The 20,960-nt window shown below is 33.1% G+C and overlaps 2 protein-coding genes across 4 annotated transcripts in view; one reads left to right on the top strand and one right to left on the bottom strand.

Annotated features, from left to right (window-relative positions):
- LOC128164589 (p53 and DNA damage-regulated protein 1-like) overlaps positions 1-20,960 on the bottom strand; it is an 82,962-nt gene that overhangs the window by 19,262 nt on the left and 42,740 nt on the right. The gene's annotated exons all lie outside the window — the stretch shown is intronic.
- On the top strand, positions 13,828-20,486 carry LOC128164584 (rhodopsin-like). 2 transcript variants are annotated; one of them, XM_052828512.1, is made up of 2 exons: positions 13,828-14,207; positions 18,822-20,486. In XM_052828512.1, the coding sequence occupies exon 2, from the start codon at positions 18,836-18,838 to the stop codon at positions 19,940-19,942; it is 1,107 nt and encodes a 368-aa protein (XP_052684472.1). In that variant the 5' UTR covers positions 13,828-14,207; positions 18,822-18,835; the 3' UTR covers positions 19,943-20,486. The 2 variants fall into 2 exon arrangements, with proteins under 2 accessions (XP_052684472.1, XP_052684473.1); XM_052828513.1 differs by having other exon boundaries at positions 13,833-13,950.

Genomic DNA, 20,960 nt, shown 5'->3' with positions numbered 1-20,960 from the left:
TATTGTAATTGTGTTTCAAACTATTTCTGGAACAAAATGCACAAAAAGTAACTAATATCTTTTTGTCACTATAAATCCCATTTTGCCGCAAGGAAATATTTTCTATCACTTGATAATCTGCTTCGTAAATATTCACACTTATCATGGCGACGAGCGAAATATCTATCTAGTTAAGGTCAAACAAATTTTACGTAACAAATCACTTTTCAATTAGAAATTTCTTTTGATGTTTGATCTACTCAATTAGTGTCAGGTCATCGGATTAAGCCCCTTTGTCTGTACCCACGCTTTACCTATCTTTTTGTCAAGAGGCCCTCGCAAGGGAATCCTTTCTTATTTTTATTGATACAATAAGTAATTAACCTATAATGTACCTCACCTGGACTAAGTCGATTTTTGTCCCAAGATCCCAGCGCGTCACTTTATGCTGGACCCTTGTGGAATAAATATCGTCATTGTATATCGACTCCATTTATCAATTACAGGTAGGACATTATTTTATATACATTTTTATATGCATTTTTATTACAACTATTTGTCTTTTTAAAGGGTAAAACGTTCAACTTTTTCTGTCATTGAATTTTACAATATCTTGAAATTACATTTATATACATGTATATTACATGCTTTGATAAGAAAATATTGTTAGCCAAAAATATTAACTTGAATGTTTATTTTCTCAATCATTTTATGTTCATAATCATTTTCCCATCTGTTCTAATATTTTGTTATTTGATTTATTTTTGATTCTCTTACTTATCAATAATTACTATTCCCCGCTTCTCACTTTGATAATTGCTAAAGCGTCTTCCGGAATTACCACGTGATTGGTTCTAAATTTAGTCATTGTTTATACTTCCGCCCAAGAGGAAATGCGGGTTTTACAAATCTATTTCGTTAAGAGAATGCGTATTTCATTGTATAATTACAATCGATCGTTCCTAAATTATAATGTAAGTGTTTAACATGTTTATTTTTATCTACGCTTTCTTTTATTTGAACTTAAGATCTATATTTAACTTTAATCACTTTACGTCTTTATTTCGGCTCGTCAACATAGCCGAGTACATGTGTACTCGCGCTAAGTATAGGTTCGTAGCTTACTACTACATGTAAACAAATATAGTTGACTTTTCAATAATTATGGTCCTCAACATAGCCAAGCGATCTCTCCATTTTAGTTAATTTTCCCCTTATTTTAATTTTTATTTATAATCATATGATATAGCTATGTACTTATAAAACACAGATTTAATGTGGTCAATATTCACTTAGCATGTGTATATGTTACAGTTGTGTTAGAGTATGCAAAGACTCATTTTTATTGTGGTCCTTTTTATGTTGCATCTCTATACATATTTTGTAAAGACTCATTGTTTATTACTCTGTTTTATTTGTCATCACTTTTATCATTTGTTTATAATTCACTTTATGCTGGACCCTTGTGGAATAAATATCGTCATTGTATATCGACTCCATTTATCAATTACAGTACAGAAAACCAACTTTAACAACAACAACCCTAAGCACGAAATAATTTTCGTGACACATATCTGAAATATAACAGCTACAAAGAATTGTGGTTTTAAGTGCGTTGTACATGTACACTTAACACCACAATCGATCGGAGTCATGGACAAAGAAATAAAACATACAAATGTATTTGACGCAAGTTTGTACTTAATAGTCTTGATAAGTACAATGTAATACTCATAATTTCCGCTCGTCCCTCTGACACACGCACATAACAGGGCTCGATGGTGGTGGCCATTTTTAGACTGTATTGATCTCATAAAAGGAGAGATCTATATGAGAATATAGGGAAATGCCAAAATATAAAACAAATTTGTAAAATATATGGAATTTTTCTTTACTAGATAATAGTTTATAGCTCATATAATATCTAACAAGAGATGTTTGTGAAACACTTATGCCCCCTCACTTGGAAACATCTACAAAAATAAAATGAATGTAAACTGCAAATATTTGGAATTTTTCTAAGTCCAAGGGCCATAACTCTGTCGGAAATTGCCCTATCATACCTAAAATCAAACTTGACCTAGATATTATCATGATAAACCTGTATACCAAATTTCATTTCAATATGTTAATCCTCTGCGAAGAAAATGAGCGGAAACTGCTAATAGCGGGAATTTTTGTACGTCTAAGGGCCATAACTCTGTCGAAAATTGCTCGATCGTACCCAATAGTGAACTTGACCTAGATATTATCATGATAAACCTGTATACATACCAAATTACATTTCAATATGTTCATCCTCTGCGAAGGATGAACAAATTGAGATAAGATAAGATAACATTCAGTTAACAGTGTCACATGTCTCCATTTTGTGCAATATATCAAATACATCTTGGACAAGGAGTAAATGTATAAACGATTCTGATCGTGTTATCCAGAATTTACATATTTAAATGTGCAATTACACAGGGAAGGAACATTTCAAGAAGTTGTACAGAATCTTTTAAATAATACCATCAAAAACAATACGATAAACTCTAACCAAATAGGAATGTAGATAAAGTGAATGCTGATCGGATTTATCTTTACAACAAATAAAGACCTGATATACGGTCATCATTTTGCATTTTATTGCTCAACAAGTATTTGCCACTTAAGATTAATTTGGTACAGCGGGGGGTCCGGTGTCGTTAAAGCTTCAGAGATACTTCTATCTGAAATAAACTACCCCCAGACAGAATATACAGCAGAAGCCAGACTCCTTATTGTACACTAAACATCCGCGGCAGAGAGAGCTGACTTGATACAATCATCTTAATAGATTCGTCAGTGATATTAAACAGCCCCACCTTTTGAAAAAAAAGCGTTTAAGTTTATCTCATTACATAAATATTACTGTTTGAACTTTTCACTTTAGTTTGATAAAATGATCAAGATGTAGTTTCGTTATTAGGCTACATAATACCTAAGATAAAACCCTCTCCTCTGTTACACGTACATGTTAATTTCTAAAAATGGAACTCGTGCATGTACAACACACATAAATTCACAATCGATCGGCGTCATGGGCAAAGACATAAATCATGCAAATGTACACTGTACTTGACTCCAGTTTTTACTTAATAGTTTTGATAAGAACAATGTAATATGCTCATAATTTCCGCTCGTCCCTCTGACACACGCACATAACAGGGCTCGATGGGTGTGGCCATTTTTAGACTGTATTGATATCCTTTTAAAGGAGAGCTCTATATAAAAATATAGGAAAATGCCAAAAATTTTAAAAAACGTAACATATATGGACTTTTTCTTTACTTATTAATATTTATAGCTAAACAGAACTGACTTAATAAATCTGTGGAAGATCTGACGGCTATTTGTTGAAATCCTCTCCTCCTCCTCCTCCTCCTCTGATACACGTACATGTTAGGTAAAATCAAAGTAAAAACATCTTCTAATTTGGTTCATCAAATGAACACGAGTCCATAAACGATGACGACGTTTTGTTTACTACTGAAACATCTAGTCATAAATAGACCATGTGTTCCTTATCCAAACTACCGTCAATTGTTTGTGTCAGTGTCAGTACAGAACTTCGTTGTATTTTTCTTCAATGTATTAACGTGCGTTTTGACACATTCAGTTTTATTTGGGTTTTTATACTGACGCATGAGTTAAACTTTTTTTCTTGACAATATGCGTGTACGTCGGGGGGGGGGGTTCCTAACCTTCTTGCTTTCCTTAGATCCGCGCACGTAAGTTTCTGCGGACCGACGTATTAGTGACTCTGATAAAATTTCCTTATCATAGTTGTGTAGATGCAAAAAAATTGTGTCTTTACTTACGTTACAATGATCGCTTTCTTGTATAAATACACTGAACATGTATGGTAACCCAAACGAGCAAGTGCAATGGTTGAAGAAGCGGATGGTTATTAATATGACGTTTTTGATAACACAGCATGCAAAGTTAACACTTTAAATGGTCAATGTAAATTGGATCGAAATAAATTTTTTTCACACAATTTTCGTTTCCGTTTTGGCACTAGCCACTAGTTAACATTTTTAATAAACGCAATATTAAAATGAATATTTTTTTCATGGCATCAGTCTGATAAAATGAGTGCTTTTTAAGAGTAATTTAGAGCCCATTCATCTTTGTTGATATTATGGAGTAAATGATTTTTCAGTGATTTGTTTCAATTTATGCCATTAAAGATATCACAATACTATAATACAATACAACCATTGTTACAAAGCACTTTGAAAAATTATGCACTTTAAAATTTTTTTTTCAAAGTGCGTAATTTTTTCAAAGTGCGTTGCCACAAACCATACTCTAAATTAAAGATATCAAATCTCTGAGTATGTGTTCTCTTACGTTTGACCTTCACAATGATATTATACACATATATTATATATATATGTCATTTTGTTACATGCACCTTACGTACTTCCTTTGGTTTTAAGAAAAATAAACTAAACTGAACTGGTTTTCAAGGTAAAATAATAATAACCTGTTACTGGAAATATTTATAACTTAAACAGATGACATAATCATAGCTTACGGACAATAAAATTCAGTTTTGATTATACATGTAGCGACTAACGATGGGGACAATTATTAAGTCTTTACTTTTAGAAAACAGCAGTATGTATGCGTGCCAGGCTTGGGGTAATGCTAAATGTAATGGTTATGCATTGCAATGCATAACATGTTTTCAAAGTAATGCTAGTAATGTGTAATGCCACAAAATTAGCATTACAAGTAATGGTAATGTAATTCATTACTTTCCAAAATCTAGTGTAATGCTGGCATTACATGGCATTACTTTGCATTATTATGCTTATTTATGCATGTTCACTTTAAAAAATGTGATGAATAAATGAATAGTTGAAATAGAATTTGATTAAATTTATTTTTAAAGAAGAAAGAAATAATTATTGAGATAAAAATGTTTTAAAGATTTTCAAAGATTTATTTTTGAATTGTTAATATTATTAAATATATCAGCACAATTTCATAACATTTTCAAGAGTGTTGATATTAAGAGTTTTAATCGTTTAAACAATTTACTCTAATTAGTCTGAATAAGAAATGTGTCAACAACACACTATGCCCCCCAGGATAATCAAAGTATCAAAACAATCTATTGTTATAAGAAGTGCCAAACACCCCAATCCCCTTCCCTTTACTATGTCCCAATAGAATAGGAGACAGACATGCACCTTTAAAAGCAAAATGAATGCACTGTCCATCCATGATGAAAATCAATATCACTTCCAGTATTATAACCCATTTGAAAATATTTTTACTTACTTATTCGCTCTCTCTCTCTCTCTCTCTCTCTCTCTCTCTCTCTCTCTCTCTCTCTCTCTCTTATATTAAATACATTGTACATTAGTTTGGACTGATAGAAAATACAAGATTCATGTATTTTTTCTATTATTGCACTTAATATATCCTAAGAAAGAGATCGTCAAACAGTACTTTTCAGTCCAAGCTTCGACTGCTCCTGTAAAACATTTATTTAGTATAGCTTGGAAGATTTTCAAACTAACAGGATGCAGTTAAAAGACGAACCCTTTAAAACTTCGATCATAAAGTGCAACAGCAATCTTTTGTCTTAAAGTGTCCTCAGAAGAAAGAAATATGATTAAAATACCGTATCTTAAGATATATAGCTGGAAAAAACCATCTGTTTATGAATTTATACAATTAAGTGTTCAAAATTGTAAAGATTTGTTTAATCTGGGGAAATATCTCTATTTAGCTTTTGATACCGCAACATTATTCCATAAATTGTTTTTTGTTATGCATGTAATTCTGTGTCTCTATTTCGTATCCTATATTGTATCATGCCAAATGTCTATAAATATCATTTTACTTATGTAATATGTTGTTCATAATGCCACAAGATGATTATATATTGAGCAAATAAAGAATAACTCTTGTATAGTCATTGAATTTGAACCTGATACTGATTGAACATGAACCTGTAGATATTTTAAAGAGTGTTTTATATTTGAAACATTTGCAAAAACTCTTTATTAGCTTTACTTTTTAAAACAAAGTAATGGTAATGGTAATGCATTACTTTACTCATGTAATGATAATGTAATGCATTACTTCAAGAAAATCAAGTAATGGTAATGGTAATTTAATGCCCAAATTCATAAAGTAATGGTAATGTAATGCATTACTTTACAATGTAATTCGCCCCAAGCCTGATGCGTGCGTATTCAAAGATATTGAAAATAATGGAGAAAAAACATCTGAAAAGAAACAACTTACAAGTATCAAAATAAATAAGAATGAATGAAATAAATATAAAATCAAATAAATCAAAACAAAATCGTATATTAAAGGATCGTTTACTAAAAACAAAGAAAGAGAATTCTAAATCCGCCGCAATCGAGCTGCTCTTACAGTTATCTTTCTTTTAGTCCAGCCGTTTATAACTTATGTAAGCGTTTAATTGGAAGTAAGGACCATTGCACATTCGATTATATATTTGCACACATATGATTTCCCCATAGGGGCTCAACCTCGCTTTCTCCGTGTACCTCAGGGTCCACACAATGAGTATACAATACGCTTATCTACCTAGTTTGAAAGGTTACATGTACATTCTTTATTAGGGAGCGGACACGGCTGCCAATATGTGCACTTGGTAAATTACAGCCCTAGAGGAGCCGAATCAAACTTCAGAATATGCACGAAGCCTCGTTAATTACATCACTAAAAATAGCAATACTGCATAAACATTATTCTTGTAACCACCCAAAATTAAAACCGAAAGTAATGATTATTCCTGTCGTTATGATCATCACATAATAAATATAGCTAATAAACTACTACAAAAGGACAGGGGAGTACAAGGCGTTATATTTCCCCCACTTAAGCAATAAAGACGAACGATTTTCAGTGTGAATTCAGTTGGAATATTAAAATTTTGACTTGTAAGCATTGCTTATTATGTAATGTAGTGGTGTGAGTCAAACATATGCTTTCATTCTGTAAACACAACAGATATGGGTTACCAAATTAAGCTACACAGCGTTTTATGCAAAGATCTTTATCATTTACTGTTCTAAATTGCAAATTTTAGGAATGAATGGGTCTTGAGTCCATCCTAAAAGTACTTTTATTTGAAATTTTTATTCATCTATATTTATAATTTATGAAAATGGAGTCTAGACCCATAATGAGTCAAAATCCGTGGTTCTCACCAAAAAAATTTAACTTTTACTAAATTAACTATGATTGTCAAACAATCAAAGTTATTCGCCGTTCTCGTAGTGTATCAGCGTAGCTCAGTGAGATAGGCTGAAGTTTGTAGACTAAACTTATCGGATAAGAGGGGGTTCGAATCTTAGCCGAGTTTTATTTTTAATTTCTGTGGTTTTAAGTAAATCATTTTTTTATTAAAAAAAATTATACGATTTAAAAAAAAAAATGTTTAATACGCTCTAGATAATGATAAAAATAAGTAATTTTTATGTTCTTTACACAAAATGTCGCATAAAATAGCGCTAGCACAGATAGGAGAACATCGTGCAAGTGTTTAGAAAACAAACGAGATAAGTACAAATTATAAATGTATACATTTGTTAATCTGTCAGAGAATAATGTTTTATATTATACATGTACTGATGTACACTTTCAAATGTAAATTTCTTTTTATATATGTACGTATGCCATTTCAACATTCTGGGTGTGCGGGGAATTTCAGGCACTGTACGCTCTTGTTCTTTTATCGGTCAGACACACGTAAATGTTTGCCTACGTCACAACTGTCCTTTTCTAAACCGCAAAACAACGAACATGGAATAGTTATTTAGTCCTCCTCAAAATTGATAATAACGCAAATGATATAAACTGTATAAAAATTGAACATTATGTCAAGTGAACAGATTCGTAAATAGAAGTATACAATTAAAACATCATTTGAACGATATGAGCAAACTTTTCCTGTAAAAAACCTGCGCTCGATCCGAATCAGATCATTGGCATATCAATTCAATATACTTTCTGGATTTGAAATTGTGGAAACAATGGGTAAGGCGTTGTCATCCGAAACCAATTAGTCCTCCAATAAAAAGACTGATATCTAAAATTGAAATCATTTGTTGAAAAACTCGATCATCAAATATCTGATTGCTGAGTCCTGCATGTTCCTTTTGACTTGTTGTTAAAAGACATATCAAATGCATTAAAATAGAGAGATGAAAATACAATTTGTTGAATGCTTCTGTTTGTGCGTCTGCGATCCTCTACGACTGGGGACTGTGATAAATGATTAGTCGCATGCTTTTACAGAATAGACTGAAATTTTTAGAGGTATCAAAATCTGGCTGAGCTATAAAGATATAAATCCCAAGGGTACATCTTCGTTGGTATTTTCAATTAGTTACGTGCTAAAATTCTTTCATTTTTGGATTTGTTTTACCATATAATCTACTGCTTGACCGTTGAATAAACATAGTCCTATCGCAGATTAAAAGTTCATCTCGATCATGTTTTTATTAGATAATCATATTAGAGCACATTCTCTCTCTCTCTCTCTCTCTCTCTCTCTCTCTCTCTCTCTCTCTCTCTCTCTCTCTCTCTCATTATACAATAAAGAACTTGTTCTTTTTAAGTACTTTTGCTCATTTTTCAGTACAATATAATGATTAAACATCAAAGAAAATAAACTAGAATTACATGCATAGTCCTGGATTTTCTTGGTTGTTGATAGCATACACTATATACATTATTCGACACCCTATACAAAGGTTACGGAGCGCACATGCTTCCAAGAATAGACCAATTGTAAATGATGGACCTGTCTAAAAGTATTACACTGTCGTGTTTATTAAAAGTCTTGAAAATATGAGAAACATACAACAAATGAGTCATTCCTTAAAAACATCGTAGATTGCAGTTCCAAAGCAAGTTTTGTGGAAATCGATACATGCAAATTCTTAATTTCAAGATATGAATGAGGTCATATATCATAAAGAAATTGGCCCCTTGCAATTTTGACCTTGATCAAGTCTAAAAACAGTTAGATGTTAGGTAGGTTAATAAAAAGACTTTTAAAGTTTTCTTGCAATAAACCATTTGATCTGGTTATTTATACATCAATTTAAAGTTGTTTTAGAGTTTAAGGATGAAGCAGATGCAATTTTTTTTATTTTTATAGTGTGTGTTTGTGTGTGTGTGTGGGGGGGGGGGGGGGGCTGGGGTAGTTACACGGTCAGAAAGGAAGAAAATATTCCACCTAAGCACATAAAGAGAATATGCACGGGATGAACACAATCCAACCCATGGGAGAGTACTGAGGACACTCTCTTCCGTGTTCTAATAAGTTTAATGAAGAAATCCTTTGGAGAGAAAGGGTTGAGGACAGGGCATGGCTTTAACTCCTTTTTAAAATTATGTTTACCTCCTTGATAAATTTGTGAACAAGTTAAAGTCTAGTACAATTAAAACAAAATGTCGCATACGCTATCTAAAGAATAACTGATGTAATGTATAAAACAAATGTTTCAATGGTCGAATAGGGTAAATTGTGAGCAAACAGTTCTCATTATAGATTTTCTTTTTTTGGAAATTTTAATTCGTTTTCTTATGGTAAATAAGCAACATATAGGATTCAAAGCAAGGCAACAATATGCTTGTATTAGATAACAACTTCTGTTTGTTTTAGCTTGCGTATTAACAAGTGTACCTGACCAAAATTTAAGCCATATATCCGGAAAATATATATGATACAAACAACGATTTTTGACAAGTATTTTGTATACCCATATGTATTAGTCATGCAGATGGTGCAATATTGGTTCATAAATGGTTCATAAAGAACATAGTATGCAGTGGACATATTAAGGTGGTATGGGACACTTCCATGTTGTGACGTATTGTTTATCGAAATAAACAATAAAACCCAGCGTAATTATATATAAGTAGTTTCTTTCCCAAAATTGTCACCTATCAGCATAGCGCAGTGGGTCAGAGGGTTTACTATACGAATCTGTAAGTCATGATTTCGAATCTCGCTTGGTGTTTTACAATTATTACCTCTTCAAATATTTTTAAAAGTTGTTTTTTTTTTATTGGTCGAATATTGTAAAATTTGAGAATTCTAAACCGGTGAAAGCATTTCAATTAAAATATGGAAGTACACTAGCTTCGATTTCGCCAGATGTCCCATACCACCTTAAAAGCGTTGTCCAAAGCACGAATGGTGTCATACCTTAAGAATCAAATACTATGCAAGTCTTGTCTATGTCTGGCACAAAATGAAGTAGGTACAAACACCTTTTAAAGAATTTAACCTGCATACTCATCCGTAAAATATCGATCGCATACGGATAATCAAAGGATGGTTGGATTTGCATTACATTAAAATCTGCAGATGTTTGATTAATTCAGGTCAACGGGTGCTTGGGAATAAGACATGCTCCAATAACATTCACTTGCTCCAACAATTTGATCATACATTTAAAAAAAAAAACCACCCTTTAAAATAGTGAGAGGTATAATAGATCCCTTGGTAGATTTTCCGAGCAACTCAATTTAAACATGCCATGAAAGGATGAAAAGGTCCTTAAAATACAGCTGGTCCAAAATATACCTACCCCATACGTCAATAGTAAATCTAGAGCTTATGCTCCTCTGTGTGTCGGTTTTTTCATGAGTTAGTTTAAGTTACATGTATAATATTTAGGACAAGAACAGGGGTCGCAAACTTTTATGAAAAATCAACAAAATCTATCAAAAATAAAACAACGTTCAATATGTTTCTTTGAATGTTCTGTTTTTACAGATAACTTGTCGTTTAAAAACGGCCACTTGCTTTAATTTTGTTGATAAATCAATTATGAACTGACTCTTAGAGTCTAAAATAGAGCAGCATATTGAAATTCACATCAATATCAGCCAAACCCACAGGATCCAATTCAATAATAATGCTGATATCTTGCAAATTCTAAGCATACACAGATTGGGGAGGGAATGTTATAGACAAAAAGTACTAACTCAACAATTGAGCAAGTCACACTTTTAATTTTCTGCATATGGTATCTGAGGGAAGAGATTAAACATTTTCTTTTTAGTCCAAAAATGCGAACATTATCTTTTCTGTTACATTTTTAAAATATCCGAACGTTTGTCCTAAATGTGTCAGATATAACGTATACGATGATCAGTCATCTAAAAAGCCCATCAATTATCTAGCAAAATCAATAGAGGGACAAAAACGTTTGCTTCACGGTGGAAAATAAGAAACATTGAATCAATTATCCAAAACAAAAGGAACAAAATTACAGGAATAAACTGAACATAGTTCCTACAATGGGAAACCACTAACCATAGCGGACAATGCTGCAACATCTGAGCAAAGAACCAAAATAAACGACAATAACTGTAAGGCTGTGTCCTTTATTTACCTTGTTTTCAGCACAAAATTAGTTATGTGACAATGTACACATGCATGAGTATGCCCCACTGAGTAGACCTAGCGTGCTTGATCAGGAATGCATGTATGTGAATACACTAAAATTGATAAGTGTGTTCGATTTCCGTTCTCAAAACATTACGTCGAACTTTGATAAGATTAAATCATTCCTGATCGCGTCAATCAGTTATATATCAGATGTTAGCTCGAATTCAAAAGGCAAAAATGTTATCTTTCTAAAATTATTATCAAAACAAAGCCAAAAGTAGAGCAGTGGAAGTGGTATAATGTTTATCGTACAGACTGATATAAAATGTAAAACAGCTCCCCCTAAAAAATGATCTTAACACTCATCATTACAAAAACAAAAGCATATAGCTTTATCATATTAAAAAGGCACTGTAAATGATCATGATATAGAAAATAAATGTCTTGCCAGGTAGGAGAGAGTTTGCTATACAGTATTATAATGTATATCTATCTTTTTTAAAACAGCTGGAATGAGAGATAGCAAAAACATTGTCGCAAGCCACGGATTTGTCTCAATTCTATTTGTTTGCGGAAATAGAATGGACACGAAACCCGTGGTTGGCGACGATAATGCAGAAGCTGTCAAAAAACTACAAATATGACAATCCCTGGGTAATATTTAAAATATAAACATCCTGATGATAAAAGATAAACTTTGACATTATAAATAATAAATTTACACTGAAAATTGTATTTTATAAAAGTGTTACGTCACCAAGTGATTATTTCCTTTGAATAGTCATATGTTATGTTTCAAAGGAAAAGCTTTTAACTATTCCATTGATAGGTTTTAAAAATTAATAACAAGTTATGGAACACTTGTTATTTGATGCTGTTAATTCAGTTCATCTCACTGATTAAATTTTTTGTTAACGACTGGGACGGTAAAAAGAATATAGCTTAGCACAGTACACTAGCTCGCTAACGATCATGACATCAAATGCATTTTACTGCACCTTGTCTGACATAAAGGTATAAGCCCTAAATAACATGCATAAACAAATAAGTCAGTTACTGAAATCAATATATATCTGTTTTTCTTCTGTTTACCATAGATATCAAAACAATGCAATTAAAAACCGAACATCAAAAAAAAAAAAAAAACAAACCCAGAAAAGGTTTGTGTAATGTTGCCTTAAAACCCTGGGTTATCGTTTATTGAACCTTTCATTGATTCATGTTAATCAAGGGCATGAACTGTTCAAATATTTTATAAGTTTACTTTCAATATGTGATTACTTCAGTACATACACAAATACTCAAGCTTCCGATACAACTGACTATGTCTCTACGAGCATTGTTTGTGGACCATTACATATGCTCTGCTCTTTTGCCTTTCCTCGGGATGATTTCATATTATCACTAACAAAGATAAGTTAAACAAAATACATGTTAAAAATGAACATTAAAACACTCTTAATAGCGTACATTCATCTAGATGTACAATGTTCATACACTGTCTACAAATCGTCTGTTTATTGATATGATGTTGAATGAAAGGGCGACTTCAAAGGTGAGGGTTAAACTTGACCTAATGGCCGAGGTCTCAGATAATGTCAATTCCTATTGACCGAGGTCTCAGATAATGTCAATTCCTTCAGCCGATTTCCTGACTTCTTCCTTTTCGTCCGTGTTAATTGGACAATTGGACAATAAAAATCTTTTTTATGGTTCACTTTCTCGCTTTGATGGTCTTAGACCTCAATAAAAAAGGTCCAGCAATCGATTTACAAGATACATCATTATTAACAAGACCGATTTCAGTTAAAGTGAAAATGCGTGTCAATCATGGTTTCCAAAGACCACCAGAGAGCAATACAAGCTTGTGAGTGTGTGTATTTCATACTGACCCTTTATAGAAGTGTAACAAGGAACCACACAAACCAGACATACCAACACAGGGTACATTCTGGGATTTTTGCTATCTGTACATTGTGGGGAATGAAGTGTTGGTACATAAAATCATTATGGGCATGAATTTTTCTGTTGGTATATTTAGCACTTGTGTTAATTTCTTGCCTGTTCACCGTGGGTACCACATTCGTAAGTACAGACATACCAGCTTCATGTATGATATCAAATCACAAGCAAATGTCCTGGCAAATACCGAAAAAGTATTTATAAATGACCTGGGAAATATATAGATACATGTATACCAGAATGTATACTGAATTCAATGAATAAATTTCAATAATTTCTGTTGGCATGTCAACAAAGGACCATAATTTAAACAATAAATCACAGCGATCCCGTAAAACACATAAAGCGAATAACAGGCAAGGTCAAAATTCCCATGGCACATACAGTGACCCCGCTACTTGTCCTGCATGATTTGTCTATTGAAAGACGCACACAGTGTAAATATTCAATGAAATGTTTAAACATTTCAGTGAAAATTGAAACCAACCGGCTGTTCTGATGGCCTGGAGAGCTCTCTGTTTAAATGTGCAGCCACAAGGTGAAACCCCGGTCTCTTATCTCGATCAGCGACAGACGTAAGCAATTCTTTTTTCTCGTCTGCATATCCGCTGAAAGCGAACTGTCCATTGTACTTGTGATGTAAGAAATGAAGGGAAAAATTGGGAGAGGAGTTAATTAGTCACGTGATGAACATCGGCGAATTTGATATTAACATAATGAGGATTTTTAACTGCGTGGGTTTAAGCGCCTATCCTGCATTTAAATGTTTTCTACCACAACACGTGTTGGTGTCGTTTCATACTCAGGATAATAATACTATTCTACACGTAAGGTAAGTTAGAAAACACATGTTCAACCCGTTGAAAGTATTCCAAAATATGAGGATATCTTCTTTGGGTTTTAGTTTTAGTGGTATTATGTTATCAAGTTTCGATATTCGACTCTGACTTAACTGGGTCAAGTTGGCTTGGACATACGAATCTCGCGTCCTTATAAATATGTATGAATTAATGATCATGAAGCAAAAAGAAAATTGTCATTTAAAGAAAATGCACCCTTTCCAGAAAAAAAATGGGAGTGTTAATGATACACCGGGGACATATTTCAGAAGGTTCATGTCACCTTTGTGTTACATTGTTTGCACGAGGTACGCGTGTACTTATTCACGCACATACACTGATATCTTCTCTATATGGTTAATGTGTACTATAAAAAATGTCACGATCAGTCAGATGAGTCAAACTAACGTTAACTTTACTAATTCACCCAACTTATTTTGATGCTTGGTTTTAACAACAAACAAATCATGCAATGAAACCTGCCATCGTCAATCGGATCGAATCTCTGAAAAGATAATTAAAACCAAAAACAGCAGTTACAGCTTACAAATAATTGTTATCGATTCTTATGCGAAATGCAAAGCCAGTCGAGTTGTCAGTTCAATACATTATCAAAGTATTAGTAAAAACGCCTCTTAGTATTGTAAGTAGATTCAAATTCACTCATTCGTGTATTTTTCTGTGGATGAAATATTTTTCACAGTAGAAAGCCACCTTTCAGTCGAACATGCAAGTTTAGATGGCGTCCAAGGAAAATAAATTGAAGTTGACATATTAAAGACCCTATAAACATTAGGTGTAATTCATTACATATCCAATATCCAACAAGTGGTAGTAATACATGTATAGGACTTCCTGGAGAGCGCAATTAGTAGAGTCTGAGCTACAGATGCCAATTAACCTTGATATATTGACTATCACATCCTCACACTGCAATTAATTCCTATATTTGATGGAACATCATAAAATATAAAACTCTAACTCCACACAAAAATCGTTGTTATTTCGGTCAATTAGACCTAGGTTTATACGAGATATAAATGCTGCTGTTAATTGCATGCACAAAATTATCTTAATGATTTTTTCCCCAATATCAGAGTTATTTCCGTGCTTTGCAAGATTCAATATGTCCATTCTGTTTGGATAGGTAATGGATTACACAAGAATGTTAGGTACACCGAGTTATGTGTTTGCTATTTCCGAGCCTTGGCGAGAATATATCATGAAGTGTTCCTAATATATTGTAAAGCCGTGCTTCCATCAACTGCCAGTTGAACACATGAATCAGATTATGATAACAAAGAGCGCTGTCCACCTTTTTAGCTATACTGGTCTATAATGAATGAGTTATCCTCTAAGAAATCGAAGGTGGACAATCCAACTGCAAAGATGTGCATGTACAATGGCACATTGTACAGGAGGACACAAACCGCGCACGTTCCTTGTACATTGCACTTAAAGAACTTCTTACATTGGGGCAGTTGCCTAAAAATTCTATTTCAATGTAATATGCCGTTTACGTAATCTTTGGTGAAGGAATCATTCCTTCATAATGATTGTGTATTACGAGGTGATCAAATAAGGCCGGTGTGATACAATCCAATAAAGCCAGAATGATAGTGATAGCTTTGATCACGCCCGAATGTATTTGATCAACTCATAGTTTTCAAAAAAGTCTTTATTGGGCCAAAACAAAAAACAAAATTATTGTTTGTTTAAAAATTGCCACCCGCCTTATTGAAATACATGTACCCCCCCCCCCCCCCCCGGTAATATAATATTATTAGCAAAAAACAAAGAACTTATTTCATATGGAGAATTTTATTTTTTACCAATTTTTAATTAGTTAAACTTCAGGTTTCATTAAAGAAATTCCCTCCCTCCCACTGGGTCCGGAAACCCCCTGGTGGCAATTCCAAACAAACATTTCTTATATTAATATAATTTTCAGCAATTGTACGAATAATTATTAAAATAGTCATTGCTTGATAAAATGTATTGACTTTACTTAACAAAATCAATTCGTAGTGTTATCACAGACAAAGACACTGAGAGATGTAAGTAATTTAAGCAAAATAAAATATATGAAAATCATTGCGTTTTCCGTGTCTGTATCATAAGTTGGTTTATTGCAATTGCACTTTTCTGTTGCTTTAATTAGCTTTCCGATCTACCTAGCTACGTTAGCTCCCACAGATCTCTATTCAACTGAAATGTGTGAATGGGTTATTTAATTTGATTCATAAACTAAAAAAGTTATCTTACAAAAGAGATTTTTTCTGTGTATAAATATAATACGAATCTTAACATTAAATATATTCATGTAACTAACCAACTTTCTTTGATAACTTTTTCTAATATATGTAGTTAAAAACGCGATATTTTTGGTAGGTTGTCGTTGTAGCTAGTGTGCGCAACTGTATCATCCTGATTCCAACCTCTAGAACAGACATTCATTATAAACGACTTAGAAAATACATACTCCAGTGACGGGGGCAACTTAAGAATTAATTTCAGGCAGAAAGATTTACTATGTCACAGAGATAGAACAATCGCACGAAGGCAGATCCTAAGTGATTAAACACACGAACTAAAAAGCAAACAAAATTAACTTTCCAACGGCATACTCTAAAACCTGGTCTGGCCTGGTCTCAAAATTGGCCTGGCCTCACTCTTTGGATTTCAGTCAGGTCAGTCTCTTAAAATGATGTTTAACATTTTAAATGAAGGATGGGGGAGGGGAGGGGGGTTCTAAGTTAAAAAGTTAACCGCTTTGGTACATGTATTGGCATAATAGTAGGAGCAATGGTGTATATTCATGTCATAGGGTTTTTTTGTGTGTTTATACGTAAATTAAACCAATTAAACTTGAACAGTCAGCTACTTGTAAAAAGTATTGAATTTTCAATTTCTAAAAGAAATCAAGAAAAATTCAATCTAAATCTAAGAAAGTGAGAATTTTTTTTTTAATTTGAGGCCAAAAAATTTGAAGAGCAAGGCCCCAGGATCATGAAGCAAACTTATATTTATGTAAAAAATTGTAAACTGTCTTAATGTCTCTTGATTGCAAACACTGACAAAATTGAAATGCTGTTAAAAACGTCTTGATATAAATTACAAATGTTCATAGTCATTTTATGATAAACCATTATTTAATGACTGGTTACAATATTGACTTATCTGAAAGAGCTTCATGATCGATCCTGAGGTTTGGCCAACTTTGAGGCCAGGCCAGGCCAAAGGGGCCAAGCCAGGTTTTAGAGTATGACCAACCATAGCTTGTGTCGCCATGATGCTTGGTGATGAAATTGAAAGAGTATCGGTTGCTTGTGTGGGATTAACATTGCATGCAACGATTCTCTATCACAAATTTATAAGCACAGCACGTATAATTAAATATCACAACAATAATACAGAGCACGGATCCATTGGGAAATACAATTTTGGACCCAAAGTGAGAGATACGCGAAAATAAAAATCGATAAAGCTCTGATCATATTTAACCTTGTAAAAACACTATACCAAAGTATGATTGGATGTAATTAGTGAAGTGACCCAAATCTATCATGTTTTCAAAAAGTAACAGACTTGGGAATAATTTCGATGGCCAATATATCAAGCTGTCATAAAGAACACCATTTTCCATACTTCTCACTTTATATTTGCCGCTAGTACTAAGAAATCTTTTACAGGTCATAAAGATATAACAAAAATGTACTGAAAAGGTAAAAATTATTCATTAACTCTCTCTCTCTCTCCTCTCTCTCTCTCTCTCTCTCTCTCTCTCTCTCTCTCCCCCCCCCCCCCCCCGGAATTACAACCGGAATAACGCTAATGAATAGCCTACATGTAGTTTAAGAGCGAAGAAAGGCTAATGGAGATCAAGCTATCTTCACAGAGTTTTATTAAAATGTATAACCATTCACCAGTCAGAGCTAAGCTAATGAGACACAACCAACCGGTTGACAAATGATTGAAATTGCTCTTGATGAAACAGGATAGTGACTGTATCAATTGATTATCAATTCAGAAATATTTATTACGGAGGCAATATTGTGTCTTTTCCACATGGCCTGCGCACATTTATTTCATACCCAAAATATACAAATAGCAGACAAGCTGGCGGAATATTGACATTACATCTAAATAAAACAATTTTAATCATTATACAATTCCTTTAAATATCGATTACCAGATAAAATATGAAATACTGTTTAACGACAAAGGGATGCTGAGTTTACAATCAACAAATGGTACTGATCTTTGGTTTCCCTTTATACAGGGTATTGATTACACTGTTCGCTTGACTCATTATAAAACACAACTGCATCAACGCAGGAATGTGATCTACAAAGCCGTTTAATTTAATGTTTATGAGAGGTATTTTTTCCATCAATTATTAGATAAGGACATTGGTTAGTAGCCTATAACAACGCAATAATCACATTTGCTATTGATATCATAAAACCTCCTCAAATAATTCACTTACGTTGTGTTTCTGTGCGATTGAATTGAAATAGTCGGGTTTTATTTCCAAATAATCCTTATGTTACAATGTTGAGTGTTTTTTTTCTCCCCCTGATGATGAATTATCATTTTTATTTTAGGTTGACAAAATCTTATGGATCTTGTGACTCTTTATAATGACCTGGAAACCATTGAAACGTCAACGGACATCATGAATGAAACTTCTAACTTCAAGAATCGCGAGGAACAAAACCATGATATTGCTATGCAGCGCTTGCCGACTGTTATTTTCCTCGGGATTTTGATTATCATAGGGGTGATTGGAAATATCATAGTTATAGTTGTCTACACCAGGAAATATCCATCCACTACGTTCAAATTTTACATCTTAGCTCTAGCCGTTATAGACCTCTTAACGTGCTGTATCAGCATGCCATTCGAAATTGCTGACAACGTTCTGCCGTTTTTGTTTTTCGATGAGACAGTATGTCAAGTTGGACGATTCCTCGGAAATGTGTTCAAAATGGCCGCGGCATTTGTGATTGTGGTCATGGCAATAGGACGATACAAAAAGATTTGCCATCCGTTCAGCAAAAGTACATCAATTTCACAAGCTCGTTTAGCCTTCGTAGCTTCGGTAGTTTTAGCGGTCGCGTTCTCGTGGCCAACCTTGCTTATTCAAGGTATAAGAGAGCGTACCCTAAAGTTTAACATTACCGGCTATGACTGTTCCATTAGTTCCGATATGTTCAACACAAAATACCCATTCATATTCTCCACAGTCATGTTTACCGTGTACGCTATAGTGTTTATTTTATTAGTGGTTCTTTACAGTTTAGTTATCTATAACCTTAACATGCACGTGAAGGAACAGGAGCAATTCGCCTTCAATGATAACATTCGGAAATCCAATCCAAGAATTACAAAAATGATGATAGCGATCACAACGGCGTTTGTTGTGTGTTATTTACCTAATTGTATTCTTGATGCAATATCTACATTCAAACGAGGTTATGTAGCACCTCCTAGTCCTGTGATTTTGGCCACCCTCCCACTGATCGCCAGAACATTCTTCATTAACAATGTCATCAACCCGTTCATCTACCTTTTAGGAGATCCAAAATTTAGAAACATTATCAAACAAAGCATTAGATGGGTATTCTATTCTGTCTGCCGACCTGGGAAGAAAAAGTTAAAGAGTTTCACGGTGGCTGAAACGATGCACCTTACAGATGTGAAACCAACCATGTCTCATTCATAGACCGGTTTTATCTGCATCTTCGTCATCAGCATTGGAAACAGCTATTATCTTAATTACGACATTTATAATCGAATTTTCTCTGAATTGTTTTTCTCCGAATTGCTTTTAGTGTATAAATCTATGTAGATTTCAACTTAAGTAATTACAATGTGAAAGTTACGAAAAGTTCCTAATCCTTGTTTTTCGTTTAAGAACAATAAAACTTGAAATTATTTGTATGTTATTTCATATATGTACTTTTGTCTTAAAAATTCAAAATATTTTAATGTACAAACCCATTCTTTGTTACCAGAAGTTTGCTTCACATTAAAGTCAATCTTACATAGGAAATATATACATTTCATTGTCTCAATGTCGATATTGTTGATTTATTAATATTGTGATATTTTTAATGGGGTTTTTTTTCGAGAAAGTGGTGCATGCACAGTGATGAACATTAATACCTTTATCAGAAAATTCATTTATATAAGTATTATACTTTTTAATTTTTATATATTATAAAAATATTCCACGTATATTGTGAAATAAATATTTTGTTGCAAAGGCCTTGTTTAATTACTTAACGAACTGCACAATTAATTTAAAAAAAAATATTTTTCATTCTTTTGCGCGTTAAGACTGGTAGCAATAGCCACAAAAATCGTTAATGCGAATCGCGCATTTTTGTCAAACGTATATCTACTTAAAGCAATTGAAACAAATGCAATACATAATACAACTTTTAATATCTGAAAAATTATATCTGCTATACCAATATATATATATATATAAATCATGCAACACAAATAACAGTACAGTAGATGAATATCTCGAAAATCTAAATTTAGAATATATATTAAACGACAAAGACAGAATAGAACTAGACAAATTTCCAACGATTTCGGAATGTACAGAAGCTATACTAAGTATGAAAAAAAATAAGTCCCCGGGACTTGATGGATTACCATCAGAATTTTACCAAACATTTTGGGAAAGCTTAAAAGAAAATTATTATTGTACTATTCAAGAAATTTATGGA

This window comes from Crassostrea angulata, chromosome 10 (genome assembly GCF_025612915.1).
Source record: "Crassostrea angulata isolate pt1a10 chromosome 10, ASM2561291v2, whole genome shotgun sequence".
Lineage (NCBI taxonomy): Eukaryota > Metazoa > Mollusca > Bivalvia > Ostreida > Ostreidae > Magallana > Magallana angulata.
Note: the sequence above shows the minus strand (reverse complement) of the source record. Positions and strands in the feature narration are given on the sequence as shown.

Bases quoted from the DNA above. Each gene is read 5' to 3' on its own strand.
- LOC128164584 (XM_052828512.1), top strand. From the start codon at position 18,836: ATGGATCTTGTGACTCTTTATAATGACCTGGAAACCATTGAAACGTCA.